This window comes from Urocitellus parryii, chromosome 6 (assembly GCF_045843805.1).
Source record: "Urocitellus parryii isolate mUroPar1 chromosome 6, mUroPar1.hap1, whole genome shotgun sequence".
Taxonomy (NCBI): Eukaryota; Metazoa; Chordata; class Mammalia; order Rodentia; family Sciuridae; genus Urocitellus; species Urocitellus parryii.
Window position 1 is genome coordinate 122,276,095 of NC_135536.1, and position 19,716 is coordinate 122,295,810.

The window sequence follows — 19,716 nt, forward strand, 5'->3', positions numbered from 1 at the left end:
ATCTTGACCGGACTATTGGGGTGGGGGCCTCCTCCATCTATAGAATGGAGAGCTCTCTGCTAACTCCAGATACTTGTACACTTTCTTCTTTCTGCCCAGGTCATACACCTGTCCCACCTTCCCCTCCCCACCATTCTGGATCCTTCATGTCTTCCTAAGGCCCCACACAAGTCCCACCTTCTTTAGGATTTCTGTTCCTCTCTCTAGCATTGATGTAGACTTTTCCCTTTTATTTGTATTGTACTTCCATAGATTGCTATGGAGTATAAGAGAAAAGGAAACAGCTAATGTATAGTCAAATCCCTATCTTGAACCAGAAGTCTATCTGCAAGCTATTTAGCTAAAAGAAGATCCATGATGAAGACAATTGCATAGATAACAAGGATTTATCATGGTGGCATATTTCCTATGTGCTAGGCACTGTGCATATCACTTGATGTATTTAATTCCCATAGTACCATTGATCTCATTTATGTATGAGCCACTGGAGGTCCAGAGAGGTTAAGTAGCTGACCAGAATCACACAGCTAGCCAATGGCAGCCGTGGAATGCAGTCCAGCTCCTTTGGAATTCAAAGCCCACCACCTTTACCTCCCCAGGGATGCAAAACTTTCCCATTTCTACTCCCAGATCTTTCCCTTTGTTTTATTTAGTAGCATAAGGCAGGTGGACTCCCCTGAAGCTCTAGTGGCAAAGAAATCCCTAGTTTCAATCCTGGCTCTGCCACTAATTCACCTGGGGCTGGCCCTGTGTCTCTGAGCCTCAGCGTCTCCCCCACTGTTTGTAGTGAGGGTCTGCACCCTGACACACTGGCAGGTGGGGCATATTGGAAAGCTAGAAAACAGCTATTGCTGTGGATTCCCTTTCCTGTTGCTAGATGGTGTGGGGAGCAGGGTCAGGATCCAGGAAGGGCCAGTGACATGATAGGCTTAGCTTCCAGAGGAGATGGTGCACTTTGACCTCTCACTTCCAGAGTTGATGGAGCCCACCCCAGGGAAGCAAGAGAGCTGTCTTCCCCTTTGCTGGGACTAAGTTACATGATCTGGCTTGGGTGTGCACTTTCCCTGTCCTTGTCCCACTTGGGGCTCTGTCCCTTGCTGAATGCGCCTTTCCCTAGCTTTCCCTCTGGATTGGAGCACAGCAGGTGGGGGACTTGGAAGGACTCTGAGGTTCCTTCTCAGTATGTGCAGAGGGTAGCTCCTTTCATTCTCAAAACAAGCATTCTCAACTGAGGGTACCTGTGCTGTCCTGGGGACTTTGGCAACATCTGGAAACAATTCTGGTTGGCACAGAGGTGGACACTGGCATCCAGTGGGTAGAGATGAGGGATGCTACTAAATATTCTACAGAGCACAGGACAGACCCTCATCAGAAAGAAATGCCACTAGTTCCCAGATGGAGAAGCTCCCTGCTGTGCCAACTGGGAAGTGGGAGGATGACTGTCTGCCTAATGGTTTTTTGAAAGGTGATTGGCTGATTCACCATGTACCTTCATCTTGGAAGCAATCAAGGTCTTAGAGGAAGCAGCAGTGCCAGTGTAACTCCTGGTCCAACAAGGAACAATGCTGATTTCTTGATGGTGGCTTGGAGGAGGGGGACATCCCATCTGTGTTTGCAGCATGCCAGAAAGAAGGCTCTTTGATATTGTTTAGTGAATACTGACAAGAGTCAGTTTTGCTTTAATTGGCTTTTTTTTTTAACCCATTGAGCTGCATCCCCAGCCCTTTTTGATTTTTATTTTGAAACAGGATCTCACTACGTTGCTAAGGGCCTCACTAAATTGCTGAGGCTGGTCTTGAACTTGTCATCCTCCTGTCTCAGCCTCCCCAAGATGCTGGGATTATAGGATTGTGCCACATCACCTAGCTAATGGACCTTTTTAAAATTTCCCCACTGATATGGAAATTTGTGAAGTTTGAGATCCAAGAGTGACATAAAAATAGAATAGGCAAGGTTGTTGCTCCCTACAAAGGGTGTCCCTGAGTATTAAGTGTCAGTGTACAGGTCATGGGATGCCCTGGGCCACAAGTGGCTGGCACAAATGTGCTGAATCTTGAGAGGGCAAGGGGCTAGGCTGGGATGGGCCTCAGGACCAAAACCCCCCAGGGAAGCCTCTGCAGGCTGGGTAAGCAGCCTCAGAGCTGGCAGGTGGTGCTGACGACACCCTGAAGGCCTTTTCTCTGGGGCCAGGAAGGCTGCCTGAGGACATCACTGACCCCACTGTACCTTCAGTCTGTGTGCAGGTGGCTTCACAGCAGGGTGCTTTGTGTTTCTTCTTTTGACTGCTGGGATCTTGTAACTGCGCTTTCTCCCTTTCATCTGGAGTAGCAGAAGGTGCAGCTCCCAATTTGGGGAGAGGGGATCTAGTGGTATTTTCATAGGTCTGGGCACCCCTCCCATGGACCTGGTGGTCATTGTCTTAGAACTGCTCTGGTACCACCTCATCTGGCTTCTGCATGGCCCAGGGCCCTTGAGACGTGTTTCCTCAGGAGTCTGAGAGCCTCTGCATTGACTAGACCCATGGGTCTGTCTTGCTGAAGACTCTTCCCCCTCCCCACCTGCCCTCAGGATGGCCTCAACCCCTTAACATGGTTTCTTGAAGCCCTTTGTAAGCGGGCTTCCCAGGGGGCCCCACATGACCACTTACATAACAGAGGCAACCAATGCATCCCATGCCCATCCAGTGAACTCCCACCCACAGGTCGAGAGCTCGCGTGTCCTCTCCTTTCTGCTCCGCTGTCCTCCTATGCTGCCCTCTCTGCACTGTGTAGGCATCTCTCTTCTATCTTATCCAAACCGGCTGCTCCCATTGAGTGGACCCTCAAGGGACAGCTTTTCTTCCTCTCTGCTGCAAGCTCACTCTTACTGAGGTGGAACTGAATGAAGTAAGTTAACATTTGTTGAACATCCCTGTCTTAGATGCTTCACTTTGAATTTTACCCAAATATTTCAGGTCCTCATAACCCTGAGAGGTTAGGACTATTGTTTCTATTGGCAGACGAGGGGTTGAATTCTGAGGGAAAACACATTACCTCTAAGCTGGGCACAGAGGACACATTGCTGTAATTACACCCCTGTAATCCCAGCAACTTGGGAGGCTGAGGCAGGAGAATCACAAGTTCAAGGTCAGCCTCAGCAGCTTCTTGAGGCCCTAAGCAATTAGCAAGACCCTGTCTCAAAATTTAAAAAAAAAAAAAAAAGTAAAAAGGGCTGTAGAGATGGCTCAGTGGTAAAGCACCCCTGGTTTCAAGCCCCAGTACAATTAACAAATAACCACATTGCCCCTAGTCACCCAGCTTGTTACTGTTGTAATAGCTGCCACTTTGTAGGCCTTTACTATGGCCAGGCACTATTCCGAGTTTTCTCTGTGTGAGCTCATTACCTTTGTAGCAAGCCTGTATGGTGAGTGTTGTCATTAGGCCTATTTCACAGAAGAGAAAGCTGAGGTCTAGAGGGATCCAGGGTCTCAGGCCCAATAGGTAAAACCAGGATTTGAACATGGGCAGTCTAGCTTCAGGCTAATTGGCAGACCTAGGATATGAATCCAAACTCATGTGGGGAGAGTTGGTCACTGTCAGGAAAGCTGTTGAGTCTTGTAGTGCCTCTGGGTGTCTGCATCTGTGGGGAGGGCCCAGAGCTCCAGCTAAGCCCCCTGCCTGGCTCTCTCCAGCTTCTGGGGAGGGTTATTGATCTGTGAAGACTTGTGTTGGTTACTCTGATGGTCCTCTCCTGAATGGGCCTAGCTGTGCTGACCGGCCCTGCAGCTGCCTGGGTGTTGGTTGGGTGAGGCCAGGGCTCCATCTCTGATCCTGTCCTCATCTGTTATAGGACACTGCCAGGGGAACGGTCACCGCATCGGCTTTGGCCAGTGTACTGGAAAAGTGCTGCCTGCTCTCTCGCCTGCATGAGGCGCTCTGCCATCCTGGAAGCAAAGGCCCCCCCCCACCCCTCCAGACCTCGGTAACAGGCTTCCCTCTGTGGCGCAGATCTGTTCTTCATTCAGGAATGAATAAAGCCACAGTGTTTTATCCCCATGCTCCAAGGCCTGCACTGCAGTAGGCCCAGTGGCGTCCGTCATACTCCTGATTTGATCCAGTGGGCCAGGGTGCATGCTGTTCCTAGGAGGTGTCCATTCATTGACTCTTTTTCACGATAGAGTTTTCTCATCAGAGATCCCAGGACGCCCAGTATTTCCTGAATTGGTCAGGGTTCTCCAGAAAAACAGAACTGACAAGATGCATGTGTGTGAATGAGTGTGTGTGTGTGTGTGTGTGTGTGTGTGTATGTGGAGAGAGAGAGAGAGAGAGAGAGAGAGAGATATTGATTTACTTCAACGAATTGGCTCATGTGATTCTAGAGGCTGGCAAGTCCAAAGTCTGCAGGGTGGATTGACTGGCAAAATCCCCTATTTCCCTGGGGCACCAGTAATTTTTCCCTTAAGGCCTTCTTCCTTTATGGAGGGTCCTCTGTTTTGCTCAGTCTGTTAATCTCATCTAAAAACCACTTTCACAGAAACATGTAGAATGTTTGATCACATTTCTGGAACTGTAGCCTAAGTTGATACGTAAAGTTGCACATCACAGCACTCCTAGGTGTCCAGTATCTGTTGGGGCTAACTGATCTAGGCACAGAAAGGGCACAGACTTGGTTCCAGAACCTGTGGCTGTCATCATGTGATAAACCCTGGGAAGGATCCCCAGTCCTCGGTGCACCTCTGAACTGTGATGGGAGAGGAAGGAACCATGGGGTAGCTTTCCTCCTTTTGAGCCCACCAGAGCCAGGAGAGAGCCTTGCCCCCTCTCTCTGCCCCACTCATTGCAGACAGACAGCCCGGGTCCTCACCTGTTTCCTGGGTGACCACAGGGAGAGAAGATACCCAGCAGTGACCTTTGTTGGGCCTGATGAGCCTTACACCAGGGCAGATGGGTGAGGATGCAGGGCCTGCACATTAGGTCATGTCATCCATTCATTCATGCAACAAATATTTATTGAACACCTTCTATGTGTTAGGCACTGATCTAGGGACAAAAGACACAGCATTACTGGAATAGCCCACCCCCTACCCTTGGGAAGCTTACATTCTAGTGGAAGGAGATAGACAACAAATAGGGAAAGGTATGTGGTCGGGCAGATGGTAAATTCAATAGAATATTAGAGGATATGCAGGCTATTGTAGGTATGCTGGTCAGAGAAGGCCTTGACACCTTAGGTTCTTAGTGCAACTGTCAAAGAGCTGAAGGAAGTCAAGGAGCAAGCCAGATGGATATCCAGGGCACAGTGTTCCAGGAATGTGGATCAACCCTGAGGACCAAACTTGCTTATCATTTCTAAGGAATACCAAGGATGCTGGTATTTCTCTCTCACATGAAAGCATCTGGGGTTAGGGAGATTAGGGAGTTGGTATAGCAGCTCCACAAAGTCATTAAAGATATTTCTTATGCTCTGCCATCTTCGGCAGGTGACACAAAGAGGCTACTGGAACTCCAACCAGCACACCATAGTTCCAGCCTAGCTAAAGGAGAAAGCAAAGAGGTGATATGAATTAAATAGTCTGGGGCTGGGACTAAGCAGTTTTGTTAGATCAAGCTGTGTAACACAAGCTTAAGAACCCCTTGAAAAAATTCATTCTATTGTATCTCAATCAATATAGATAATCAAAGACATTCATTCACTTTTGTCTCTGAGGAAAGTATGGTACACTTGTACTGCATTACCTCAGAGATTTCCAGGTATGTTGTCATGTCCTATGGGTCCCTGGTCATCTTGACAGAATTTCATGGATGGCTGTTGTGTTATGAGTAGGAACTAGCAAGCACTGAAGGACACATGCTGGCCAGAAGCGGAACCCCCCTCCAACATCTGTGGAATCTCAGGGAGCTGCCACACAAGGTTTTTTTTTTTTTTTTTTTTTTAATTTTAGCAGCCTGGGACATGTTGGGATATCCCTCTAAGATGAGAAATGTGTGGCTTCACCTTGCATAATCCATCATGGAGTAAGAGGCTTAGTGGTTAATGGGTCTCTTTGGATTTTTGAGGCAATGCATAGAACATGTTGTGTGCCTATCTGATACATTTGCTGGGTGTGTCATATTGCTGCTGGTTTTGAATGGGGCCCAGAGTAGCAAAGGGCTCTAGAACAGGTCGGTACTATGGCGTAAGATATTCTGCCATTTAGGCCTAAAGAGTCAGAAGACCTCTGGTATTGGAGTGTCTGTGGCAGATGAGGATGCTGTATGGAGCTTCTACTCATCCTCAGAAGGAGAATTTCAATGCTTACCTCACTGTGCAACATTGGAAGCCTGCCCACTAAATGCCAGCCAGAGGGCATCCACTGCAGAAGCAGTTCTCAGTTATCAGGTGGATGAGGTGATCCAGTCTTGGGTGCCACAGCTCTTTCCCTGTCCACTGTGGGTTTGTTCAATGGCACCATGAACAAAGTGGCCATAGTGGAAGGGATTGAGGCTATACGTGGACTCAATAACATGGACTTTCCCTCACCAGGTCTCAGTGTTTTCTATCACTTTGGATTTGCAATGGGGATGAAATTTTATCAGCATATGGTCACTTAAGAACCTACAGAAAAAAAAAAAAAAGCCTACAGAACTACATGCCTTGGAAGGATCCAACACCCCAGTCATCTGCAGAGGATCTCCCTCTGGCCTTGCCTTAACCACTGGGCATTCAGTAACAGACTTTAGACAGGTGACCTCTCAAGGGCAAGGCCTCTCAAGGCCACAGCTGTCCTAGCAACCTTGATCTTTTTGCTGACTTTTCCTTCTCCCTGCAGATTATCTCCAAGTGCCTGAAGGAAAAAACAGTAGGACTCAAAGTCAAGGGTTATCAGGAGGCCAGATCACCTAGAGCTTGTTTTGCAGATTGAGTGAAACTACACTGATTAATCTGAAGAGAACTGCCACTTTTATGATATTGAGTTTTCTTACCCTTGAAAATGACTTTTCAATAGTTCTGTGGAATAGGAGTATTTGGAAAAAAGATGAAGCATATTAGATAAGGCAAGGTCAGGAAAATCCCTGAATACTAAATTCTAAATACTCAGGAGTTTGAAATATATGCTGTGGCCAGTGGGTCTTAATTAGGGGTGATTTTGCCTCCAGAAGACATTTTTCAATGTTTGGAGACATCTTGTTTTCACACAGGAGGCTGGCAAGAGTCATATTAGAATCAAGTAGAGGCCAAAGAAGCCGGTAAATGTCCTACAGATCACAAGACAGCCTTCCACAAGAAAGGATTATCCATTCCCAAATGTGACTAGTGCTGAAGTCTAAAAATCTAGTAAGAGAAACAGATAAGCCAAGTGCAGTGTCACATGCCTGTAATCCTAGCACTCAGATGGCTGAGGCAGGACAATTGCAAGTTCAAGGTGAGACTCAGCAACTTAAGTAACTCAGGGAGAACCTTGTCTCTAAATAAAATATAAAAAAGAGCTGGGGATGTGAATCAGGAGGGAAGAGCCCCTGGGTTCAATCCCTGGTATCAAAAAAAAAAAAAAAAAAAGAAAGAAAGAAACAAATAATAAATTTACTATCTATGCATACATATAACCCACCGATCTGGGGAGATATACAGGCAGTATTTAGATTATGGATTGGATTGCCAAGAAATACACAGTTGCACATACAGATTTGAGAGTTACAAACATAGGGTTGATAGTTGAAACTGGAGTAGAAAACACTGCCCAGGGAGAGAGTATGAATTCCTATGAGTAGAATCATTTCTACCCTACAATTTTCTTCTTATGCATTTGTGCAATTGTGCAGTCTACGTTTTACATGATATCAGCTATGTACTGCTACAGTAATGAGATGCAATGAGCTACGTGAAAACCTAGTAGATTCCCAAAAGAGGAAAAAAAAAAAAAGATATGGAATAGATTTTGGAATGGTTGGTTACAAGCAGCAGTTAAGGGGAGTAACTTAGAGGTACATTTTTCATTACACAAGATGATTCTCCACCTTTAGCCAGATAGGATTATGAAATCTGCCTCTGGCCACTTTGGAGCTAGAGCCAAAGAATAGGAGAGCGGAGGAGCCAGGCTACAGCACTCAGCGCGAATGCCAAGACAATCCGCTTTGCTAACACCTGCTATATGTAGACCATGGAGCGTGGCCCTTGTGGATGATGACAGGGAAAGATCATTTATAGTAGAAGAAACTGAAAGCTGGAGAAGGATGAGCAACTAGCTAGGTCATGGCAATAAGATATGAAGGTGCGAATCATACGCCGAACTGTAAAACTAACTTGACTGCTGTCAAAATACCCCAGAATTTAAGCCATCAATCAAGATGGGCAGAGACCCTTATTAATCTGGTTACTAATAATAACGACTCTTTGGGAACACTTAAAATTTACCGCGGGCGACTAGAACATGCACATTCGGGTGCCCCCCTTTTAAGGACGCGCCAACATTAAGAAAAAAGAAAAAAAACAAACAAACAAAAAACCTTCGAGCCTAGAACGAAAGAAAGAAAAGAAAGAAAGCTCCAAGAACCAATACCAAAGGAGCGCGAATTCTCGCGAGAAGTTATCAACCTAGCGTAGGCGCCGCGCCACGCGCGAGCCAAACTCTCGCGAGAACGTCTGCTACTTCGTAGAGACTTGGCGCCGCCGGAACGCCTGGGATATGGCCCGCCTGGTGCCGTCCTGGACCCGGTTGGACAAACAGCAAGAGCGGGACGTGCGAGATCTCATCCGGCGTGTGTCTGGCCTCCAAGACGAGGCAGATCCCAACTTCCAGCTGGCCCTGAACTTCGCCTGGTCCAACTTCAGGTAGGTCCTGGCTGCCCGCCGTCGCCGGGGCCGCCTGCAGGGTCGCGGCGGTGAGTGCGGCTGGGCGGCCGGACCGTGGGAGGGTGGAGTGGGCGCGTCCCTCTAGGGGAACCCTTGCGGGCATTGCTGCTTACTGCGGCTGCTGTTGCGCGGCGCCCAATTGTCTCCTGGGTCCCTTTCGCGGGTGACACGCAGTTGAAACGGTGAATGGGTCGTGAAGTGTCGGCCCCGTTAGCATTGGTCGCGCTTCCAGCGAGTGGGTCTGCTTCTGTTCTCTTCCCTGCTGTCCGCACCGCGCTTAGCGCAGTACGCTGCACATCAAAAATAATTGTTTTGAACGGATGGGTAAGTGAATTTTGGAGCTGTTTACTGTTGTCTCCCACATCTCCATCTCCAGCTAGAATGTAAGCAACCCAGAATGATTATTGGCACATCCTGTGTTAAGTCATTACTACAGTTTTTGATTATGGGTTCTCTTATAAGTAGTTCTTAAGATTTATACATTTTAGATAGGTGGAGTCGCATCTCCAGTTTTCCTTTATGGAAAATGTAAATTAGACAATACTGTTATGATCATTACCATAATGGAATTATTGCTAAAAGAATGTCAATGTTAACACTCTATTTAATTTCAGTAAGAACAATTCTATATGCTGGGGACTGAAACTAGTGCCTCGGACATGCTAAGCTCAAGCTCTACTACTGAGATTCACCTCCAACAAACAAAAATCTTCTTAAATAGTGAATAGTTTTTCAAAATGTTACATAAATTACCTACTTGGTTTATGAGAATTGAGGGCTTTCAGATTCATATAAAGCAAGTCAAATTTCTGAAATAAACTCATATCTGGGGCTGGGGTTGTGGCTCAGCGGTAGAGCGCTGGGTTTGATCCTCAGCACCACATAAAATAAATAAATAAATAAATGAAACAAACTCATTTCTTAAATGTAATTTATAAAAATAGCAAAGTTTGAAATAGCTCATCTAGCACAGAAACTTAAATGCTGCCTCCCAAGAAATTTTTCCGTTAATATTTTAAATGTCAGTGAACAAATAATCATAATTTTTGAATTGGGAGAGACATAAGAAGTTACTATTTTCTTTTATAGGTTGAGAACTAAACTATAATAGGTAAAGTGGTGTTACACCCAGCCATTTACTGGAATAGAATTAGATGTGTTATTAAATAGTGGAATCTACTTTTAAGTACAGATTGCTGGCTTTGCTATTAAACAGTGGAAAACCAGACTTAAGTAAGCAGTGGTGCTTTAATAGAAGAAAAATGAATGGATCATGTTTATATTGTTAAAATTGTGATCATTTTCTGAGCCCTAAAAAGTCAGAAATGAAAGAGGGATACCCTCTATCCTTAAGAAAGACAAAGACAAAAGTTAGTAACATTATGATGTATAGTAGGGATTCTTAACCTGAGAGTCTGAAGAGAATTCAGGTATTTGTGAATTCAGATGAGGAAAAAAAAAAAAATCACACTAACCTGGGACTGAAAAGTAAGTTTTTTTCATCAATTTTTTCGTCAATTACGAACAAAGACAACAAACCTTAGTGGTATCAGTTTATCTATGACTTTGTCACCAGTAGAAATCATATTATTTTCATATCATATTATAGTTGTTGCACGTATTTCTAAATATTGTTTGTTGTTACTTTAATGATAGATCTTGGACTTATTTCTAGATCTTTGACTTAATCAATAAATAGATCTGTTAATAGATCATAGAGTTTTTAGAATTTGATAACTATATTTCAGTACACTTGGTTTTCTTTGCATTTTGTTTTGTGCATTAAAAAATATCACTCAGGGCTGGGGATGTGGCTCAAGCTGTAGTGCGCTCGCCTGGCATGCGTGCGGCCCGGGTTCGATCCTCAGCACCACATACAAAGAAAGATGTGTCCGCTGAAAATTCTCTCTCTCTCTCAAAAAAATAAAAATAAAAAATCAGGGAAGGTGTCCTTAAGTTTCACTGGCCTTCACTCTGGCATTATAAAGATCAGGAACAAGCTGGGTGTGGCGGTGCACACCTGTAATCCCTGCAGTTCAGGAGGCTGAGGCAAGTTCAAGGCCAGCCTCAGCAATTTAGCAAGGCCCTTAGCAACTTACTGAGACCCTGTCTCCATTTAAAAAAAAAAAAAAGCATTTAAAAGGGGCTGAAGATGTGGTTCAGTTGTTAAGTGTCCCTGGGTTCGATCCCTGGTGCCAAAAAAGAAATTTTTTTTTTTTCAGGAATACCTGATAAAGAATGTATTTTACTGGACTTAGACACTTAGACATAGGGCCTTTTGTGAAGACAAAGGAACCAGAAGACGGGGTTGGGAGGCTCAGAGTGCACCTGTGTCCTGAGGAAAGAATGCCTGAGTATTCTCTCAGACGTTGTGATTGTTTGCCTGCCTGATGGTGGAGCAGTGATGATAGAGGTGCATGCTGGAAATGTATAGCAAAATATAGCATACATGGAGATATGGAGAGCTATGAGGTGACTCTTCTTAGCTGTATGACAAAATTGGCATAAAAAAATCACATTTTATCTTTATTAGATTTCATCGTTTCTTGGATGTCAACAGCCACAAAATAGAAAAGACAATAGAAGGGTAAGTTGGTTCTATATGTATGTGTATATATAGGTATATATATTCAGAAATATGTGAATTTCTTATTAATCTTCTTGTTAATGTCTTTATAACCTTTAGTGAATTTTAAAATATATTTTTATATATTTTAGAATTTATGAAAAATTTATTATTCATTCTGATCTCAGCAAAGCTGCTAGTTGGAAGAAATTAACTGAGGAATTTCTAAATTCATCACTTCCCAGCATAAAAGAAGTAAAGGTATGCTTCCAATTATGAGTCTCCATTGTATATTTCACATTTTTTCAATCTGATTATTGTCAGCTTATTTTTGTTAATATTTAATCATTCATTCTATTTTAGTATTATCCACTAGCTAGAAGGTGATCTCCTAGAAGTTGACTTAAATGTTGCCATCAAATAAGTTTGCTTCAGGTTTGTTATGAAAAGAAAAAGCATGTTCTTATTTATTCATCTTCTTGCCTTCAACGTTCTGTGGCTATCAAGATCCACGATTGGTACAAATCATAGCACTTTCTGGATATCTTAAAACTTCCAAATGGCTTCTCAGCATTTGGTAACAACTGCGTATTCTTATTTAGTAGATGCCAGATACACTTTGATAGTGTGTCATTAGGCCTCAAAAGAACAATGATTTGCTAGAAGGATTCACAGAACTCAAAAGCTGATACCCTCACTGTTTTTAATGGCTTATTGCAGTGACAGGATTCAGGATAAACTCAGCAAAGGGACAAGGTACGTAGAGTAGAAACCAGCACAAGCCTCAGGTGTCCCTTCTCAGTAGTCACACAGAGATGCACTTAATTCTTCTAGTAACTGCATGACAACATGTGTAAAGTATTGCCAACCAGGGTATTCACCTGAGCTTTGGTGTCCAGGATTTTTATTGAGGTCGGTCTTGGAAGCATGCAGTGCCCATATGGCTTCCCTTAACTACTCAGACTCCAGCCCCCCAGAAGTCAAACTGAGGGCCTCTGGCACATGAAACGGACATTTACATTAATTCACATTGTTAGCATTAACTGTGGTCACACTGATAGAGCATGGTCCAAGCCTTTGGCAGACACACTCTTCTTAGCAGGGTTTAATAGGGGGAGCTGGAGTTGTGGCTCAGTGGTAATGCGCTTGCCTAGCATACTGGTATATATGACACTGGGTTCGATTCTTAGCACAACATACAAATAAATAAAATAAAGGTCCATCAACAACTAAAAATATTTTTTAAAAAATAGGTATCTGCCAGGAGCCCATCTAGGGTCATCAAGGATCATTGGCGATGCGGGATATTAAGGGGTTAAGCAACCTATACCTACTCAGTTAACCTTTTTACTGCTCACCTATTCACTCATTTAATCTTCACAATAACTTCTGATGAATTTTCTATTATTGATAGGCTTTCTTATTTGTTAACACTGTGGAAATTGTTATCATACAGAAGAGAGATTTAAGACCGAGATGTCAGTGGTAGAGGGCTTCCCTGGTACACTTGAAGCCCTGGTTTGATCCTTAGCACCACAAAAAAAAAAGAGAGAGAGAGAGAGAGAGAGAGCTTTAGATAATTTTTAGATAATTTTTTATATAATTTTTAAAAAATTGTTTATCAGTTTAAGGAAATGGTTCTAAAGGTATTTCAGGAAGAAAGAGGGAGTGGAAGTGTTTTGAATCCATGCCCTAAGGACTAGAAATGCATTTCTCTGCACTTTAGTCTAAGGACCACTTGGGAAGAGGAGGTAGATCTTTTTTAGATACCTTGACTAATTTTACTTTCTAAGTAGACTTTATGTGTTAGTCAGCTTTCTATTGCTGTGGAAATTTTCTCAGAAAAACTGAGAAATTCAGTTTAAAGGAGGAGAGGTTTATTTTGGCTCACAGTTTCAGAGGTTTCTGTCCATGATCAGTTGCTCTATTGCCTTTGGGCATGTAGCAAGGCAGTATGTGATAGGCAAATTGCACCTGACAGAGGAGACTACGCACCTTGTGGTGGCCAGGAATCAGAGAGAAAGAGAGGAAGAGCCTAGGGCCCCAGTGTCCTTTTCAAGTGCATGCCCCTAATAACCGAACTACCTTCTACTTGGCCCCACCACCTTCCATAAACCCCATAGGCAGATGACCAGGCCTTCAACACATGACTTTAGGGGACAATTAAGAAACAAACCATAACACTGTAGAACGGAATAATTTAGGTGTCATTACACTATAATATGAATAATAAAAGTAATGGCAAGCCTTTTTGTAACACGTACTATGTCCTAAGCAGTGTTTATCCCATGGAAGACCATTTTCAATATGTATTATTAATATCCCCATTCCAACACAGCAAATGTTTCAATCTCAGTTTAATTTAAATTAAAACACAGTCACTGTCCCTTAGTGACAGGGATGCATTTTGAGAAATGCATCTTTATGTAGTTTTGTCATTGTGTGAGTGTTGCAGAATAAACTAACCTAGGTGGTACGGTCTTACTGCTCACATAGGTGATATGGTATATAGTTTGTAGGCTATAAACCTGTACAGCATGTCAGTGTGTGTACTGTAGGTAACTTGTCATGATGTTTTTTATGTATCTAAACTTATCTAAACAAAGAAAAGGTCCAGAAGAAATATGTATAAAAATTTTAAAATGGCACACTTCTTTAGGGCACTTGCCATGTATGGCACTTATAGGACTGAAAATTGCTCTGAGTATATAAGTTGAGTGCGTGGTGAGTAAAATGAGGGCCTAGGACATGATTGTGCACTACTGTACACTTTATACACTCAGACATTTAGGCTACACTACATTTATAGAAAAAAGTTTATTTCCTCAATAATAAGTTGACCCAGCCAGGCACGTGGCTCTCGTCTATAATCCCAGCAGCTGGGGAGGCTGAGGTAGGAGGATGGCTAGTTGAAAGCCAGCCTTAGCAACGGCAAGGTGCTAAGCAATTCAATGAGACCCTGTCCCTAAATAAAATACAAAATATGGCTGGGGATGTGCTTCAATGGTCAAGTGCCCCTAAGTTTAATCCCTGGTACCCCCCACTGAAAAAATAATAAGTTGACCTTGAAGGCATTGGGATACACACCTATAATTCCAGTGACTTGGGAGGCTAAGACCCTCTCAAAATAGAAACAGAAAAAAAAAGAAAAACTTAGGATATAAAGAAAGAAAAAACTTTTGTAAGGTAGTGAACTATATTTGTGTTTTAAAGCTAAGTGTCACTACAAAACAGTCCATTAGAAAAATTTAAGAGGTTTATAAAGTAAAAAATGTTACAGTAAGACCAGGTTAACTTTTTTTTTTTTCTTAAGTCCTGGGAATTGAACCCAGATCTTCTCTGCCACTAAACCACATCCCCAATACTTTTTTTTTTTGGTATTGGTGATTGAAACCAGGGGTACTTTGTGTGGGACATATGACTTCATTCCTTTTTGTTTGAATTGCTGGTTTATATGGTAAGCTTAGATTTAACCTTTTAAGAAACTGCTAACTTGTTTCTCAAAGTTATCTTGTCATTTTACATTTCTACTAGAAATGTATGAGGGTTCCAGTTTCTCCACATCCTTCCTACACTTGTTATTGTCTCTCATTTTGAGAGACAATATAGTACTCCCTAGGAGTATGTAGTACTATCTCATTGTGGTTTGATTTACCTTTCCCTAATACCTAATGATGTTGAAAATCTTTTCAAGAACTTTTGAGCTTTTTAGCCAAATGTATGTTTCCTGTAGTGTCCATTCAAGTCTTTTGCCCAATTTTAAATGGATTATTTTGTTTTATTGTCTTATCAGAATTGCAAATTGCTTACATATTTTCCATGCAAGTTCTTTATCAGAAAAATTATTTATAAATATTTTCCTCTAGTTTCTAACTTGTCTTTTCACTTTGTTAAGTCTTTTTTTTTTAAGTAAAAAGGTTATAATTTTAATGGAGTACATTTTGTTAATTTCTTTTATAGCTTATGCTTTTGGTATTTTATCTAAGAACTCTTAGCCTAACCCAAAGCCATCAACTTTGAAGTTTTATGTTTTTAGCACTTGCATTTAGGTCTGTGATCCATTTTGAGTTAATTTGTTGTATATGTTGTGAGAAAAGGGTCTAAATTAACTTTTTCTTTTCTTTTTTACATATGATTATACAATTCTCCCAGTACCATTTGTGAAAAGGTTATCATCTGTCTATCAAATTGATTTAGCACTTTTTCAAAAACAAAATAAAAATTTTTTTAAATATAAGAATAGGGATTGGAGATGTAGCTCAGTGGTAGGCCACTTGCCTAGCATGCCCAAGTTTCTGTCCCCAGCAACATACACACACATACACACACACAGAAGTAAAGATGTATTGCTGGATTCTGAATTGTTTCATTGTTCTGTATACCTATCTTTATTACTTCATAGTAAGTTTTTCACTTGGGTAATGTAAGTCCTCTGTCTTAATTCATTTAGGCTGCTATACCAAAATACCATAGACTAGGTGGCTTTTATAAACTATAGAAATTGATTTCTCGTGGTTCTGAAGGGTAGAAATATAAGTCAAGGCCGTGGCAGATTTGGTATGTGGTGAGGCTGCTTCCCAGTTTACAGTTAGTCATCTTCTCTCTGTGCTCTCACCTGACAGAAGAGCTGAAGGATTCCCAGAGCCTTCCTTATTAGGACACTATCTCATTCAGTAGGGCTCTGCTTTCAAACGCCCCAGTTCCTAATCCCATCACTGGAGGTTAGGATTTCAACATGAATTTCTAGGAGAACATAAATGTTTAGACTTAGCACCCGCTGCTGAACTCTGGAACATACCTGTAACCCAGCAACTTGGGAGGCTGAGGCAGGAGGATTGCCAAGTTCAAGACCAGACTCAGCAATTTAGCAATGCCCTCAGCAATTTGGCGAGATCCTGTCTCAAAATAAAAAGGACTAGGGCTGTAGCTCAGTGGTAAAGTGCCCCTGGATTTAATCCCCATTACCAAAATAAACAAACATCCTCCAGCTTTGATCTTTTTTTAAATTGTTTTATCTCTTATGGACCTCTTGAATTTCCATGTACATTTTAAAGTATTCTAAATTTCTACAAAAAGCCTCCTAGAATTTTTGTAGGGATTGTGTTGAATCTAGATTAATTTAGAAAGTACTGCCATCTGTTATGGGTTGAATTGTGTCCTCCAACAAGATATGTAAAAGTTCTATCACCTAGTACCTATGAATGTGATCTTATTATAGGGTCTATGATGATGTAGCAAGTTGGAATGGAGTTATCCTGGATTAGAGTAGGCCTTAACCTCATAACTAGTGTTCTTATGTAAACAGGGAAATTTGGACACAGTCACACAGAGAACGGTCGTTATCTGACAGTGGAAGCAGAGGTTGGAATGGTGCTTCTGCAAGCGCCAGGGAATGTTAGCAACCACCACAACTATCAGAAGCTAGGGAGAAGCAAGCAAAATCCTTCATTTCAGACTTCAGAGGGAGCATGGCCCTACCAACTCCTTGTTCTCAGACTTCAACCTCCACAACTGTTAGAAAATAAATGCTTTTTGCTTTAAACCATCCAGTTTATGGCTTTTAATGATAGCAGTCTTGGGAAATCCCTTTTTTAGCTGTTTTTTTTTTTTTTTTTTTTTTTTTTTAGTCCCAGCAGACTGGTCTCGTAAATTCAGCTAAGAAGGATTCCCTTTGCTTCTACTTTATAGAAGAGATTATAGAGATATGGTTTTAGTCCTTCTTTAAATGTTTGGTAGAATTCATCAGTGAAACCATGTGGCTTGGTGCATTGTTTTAGAGGGTTCTCAAATTGTTGATTTAATTTCTTTAATAGATACGAATATCTTCTAGGATTTATTAATCATTGTGTGAATTTTGGTAAATTGCATCTTTCAAGGAATTGATCCATTTCATCTAAATTATCAAATTTGTAGGCATTGAGTATTCATAATACTCCTTTATTATCCTTTGTAATGTCCGTAGAATCAGGAGTGATGGCCTCTCTTTCATTTCTGATTTTAGTACTCTATTTCTTCTTGTGGTAGCATGGCTAGACATTTATCAATATTATTAACCTTTTCAAAGGACCAGCTTTTGGTTTGTTGACTTTTAAAATTGATATCCTGTTTTCAATTTCATTGATTTCTGCTCTTTCTCTCTCTCTAATCACTCATGTATGTGTGTGTTTATATTTATTCACACATACAAACATATAATATACAAATATAAATGATTATATACATGATATATATATATGTATATATTCATTTATTTGTTTATTTATTTTTTTATTTTGGGAAGGAGTACTGGGGATTTAACCCAGGGGAACTTTACCACTGAGCCACATCCCCAGCTTGTTTTATTTTTTATTTGGGGACTGGGTCTCAGTAAGTTGCTTAGGACCTAAGTTGCTGAGATTGGTCTTAAACTTGTGATCCTCCTGCCTCAACTTCCTGGGATTATAGGTGTGCACCACTGCACCTGACTCTGCTCTCATATTATTTAGTTTCCTTTGGCAGATCTTTCTTCTTTTTTCAGCTATCATTCTGATAGTCATTTCTAGTTTATGTCTATTTTCAAATAATTATATTACTTTCACAGGTAGTGTAGGTGCCTTGTACAGAATAATCATAGTTTCTTCCTCCCATCCCTTATAATATAACCATCATTCATTTCACTGAGAAGCAAAAATCATTTTTTTACTTTGAATAATTTTTGCCATTATAATTTCTAACAAACTGTGAGATGCAATAATGCACTCCTGGTCATCCCAGGAATTGGGGAGCCTGAGGTAGGAGGATTGCAAGTTCGAGGCCAGCCTGGACAAATTAGCAAGATCCAGTCTCAAAATATGAAGGGCTAGAGATGTAACTCGGTGGTAAAGTACCCTAGATTCATCCCCCAGTACCAAAAGTGATAATAATAATAATGTTTGTTTGTTTGTTTTGTTTTGTTTTGTACCAGGGATTGAACTCAGGGGCACTCAACCACTGAACCACATCCCCAGCCCTATTTTGTATTTTATTTAGAGACAGAGACTCACTGAGTTGCTTAGAGCCTCACTTTTGCTGAGGCTGGCTTTGAACTCATGATTCTCCTATCTCAGCCTCCCAAGCCTCTGGGATTACACCACCGCACCCAGTGATAATAATTTTGAACAAGCTGTTTATTGTTAGATCAACTAAGAATATGCAAAATATAAGATTTTATTTTTCCTTCATTTTTTTTTTCCTTTTCTAATGCTCTTCAATTCTTTATATAAATTCAAGTTTCCAACCTGTATCGTTTCCTTCTCTATGTAAGATTTCTTTTAACATTTCTTGCCAGGTAGGTCTACTAGCACAAATACATCCAGTTTTTTATTTAAGAAAGTCTTTATTTCTGCTTCACTATTGAAGGATAATTTTGCTGGATACAGAATTCTGGGTTCTAGGGAATTTTAACACTTGGAGTATTTCACTCCACTTCCTTCTTACTTCTTCGGTTTCTGAAGAAAATTCTAATGTAATGCCTATCTTGTTCCTCTTAGGAGCACCTTCTCTCCTAGACTTTCTACAATTTGTATATTATATGCCTAGTGTAGATATTTTGTATCTATCTTTCTTGGTGTTTTCTGAACTTCTGTGGTTTGGTATTTGTCTTTAATTTGGGAAAACTATCATTATCCAAATATTTATTATCTTTCTTTTCTTGATGTTCCCATTACAGATATATTATGTCTTTTGTAGTGTCCCACAGTTCTTGTATATTCTGTTCTGTTTTCTTCATTCATTTTTCTCTTTACTTTTAAATTTTGCAAATTTCTGTTAACATATGATTGAGCTCACTTTCTTTGCTTGTGCCAGTCTACTGATGAGCCCATAAAAGGCATTCATCATTTCTCTTGCCTTTTTTTTAAGTTTTATTTTTTAGTTATAGTTGCACATAATACCTTTATTGTATTTATTTATTTTTATTTGGTGTTGAGGATCAAACCCAGGCCCTTGCACATGGTAGTCGAGTGCTCTACCACTGAGCCACAACCCCAGCCCCTTTTGCCTTGTTTTTTATGTGTAGCTCTTCATTTTAATTCTTTTACCGAGTTTTCATCTCCCTGCTTGTATTACCTATCAGTTCTTCTTTGAAAACTAGCATGTACCTAATCATACATATTAATGGGATTCAGTGTGATGTTTCCATACATGCATACAGCATTCATTGATCATATCCAACCTTCCTTCTTCTACCCTTGCATCTCCCCACACCTTTCCCAGACTTTAGTGATCACTATTCAAATCTTTCCTTATAATCCACTTTTCCCATCAGAGTCCTTAGCATATTAATTATAGTTATTTTAAGTTTCTGATCTGATAATACCATGTCT

The 19,716-nt window shown here is 41.3% G+C and overlaps 2 protein-coding genes across 4 annotated transcripts in view; both read left to right on the top strand.

Moving 5' to 3' along the window:
* The window catches only part of Fah (fumarylacetoacetate hydrolase), a 36,773-nt gene extending 32,746 nt beyond the window's left edge, over positions 1-4,027 (top strand). For both annotated transcript variants that reach the window (XM_026400522.2, XM_026400524.1), the window contains one exon: positions 3,829-4,027. In XM_026400522.2, coding sequence (XP_026256307.1) covers positions 3,829-3,908 — 80 coding nt within the window. In that variant the 3' untranslated portion in view covers positions 3,909-4,027. The remainder of the gene's footprint in view (positions 1-3,828) is intronic.
* Positions 4,028-8,626: 4,599 nt separating this feature from the next.
* The window catches only part of Tubgcp5 (tubulin gamma complex component 5), a 38,651-nt gene continuing 27,561 nt past the window's right edge, over positions 8,627-19,716 (top strand). For both annotated transcript variants that reach the window (XM_026400544.2, XM_026400545.2), the window contains exons 1-3: positions 8,627-8,787; positions 11,342-11,395; positions 11,527-11,635. In XM_026400544.2, coding sequence (XP_026256329.1) covers positions 8,642-8,787; positions 11,342-11,395; positions 11,527-11,635 — 309 coding nt within the window. In that variant the 5' untranslated portion in view covers positions 8,627-8,641. The remainder of the gene's footprint in view (positions 8,788-11,341; positions 11,396-11,526; positions 11,636-19,716) is intronic.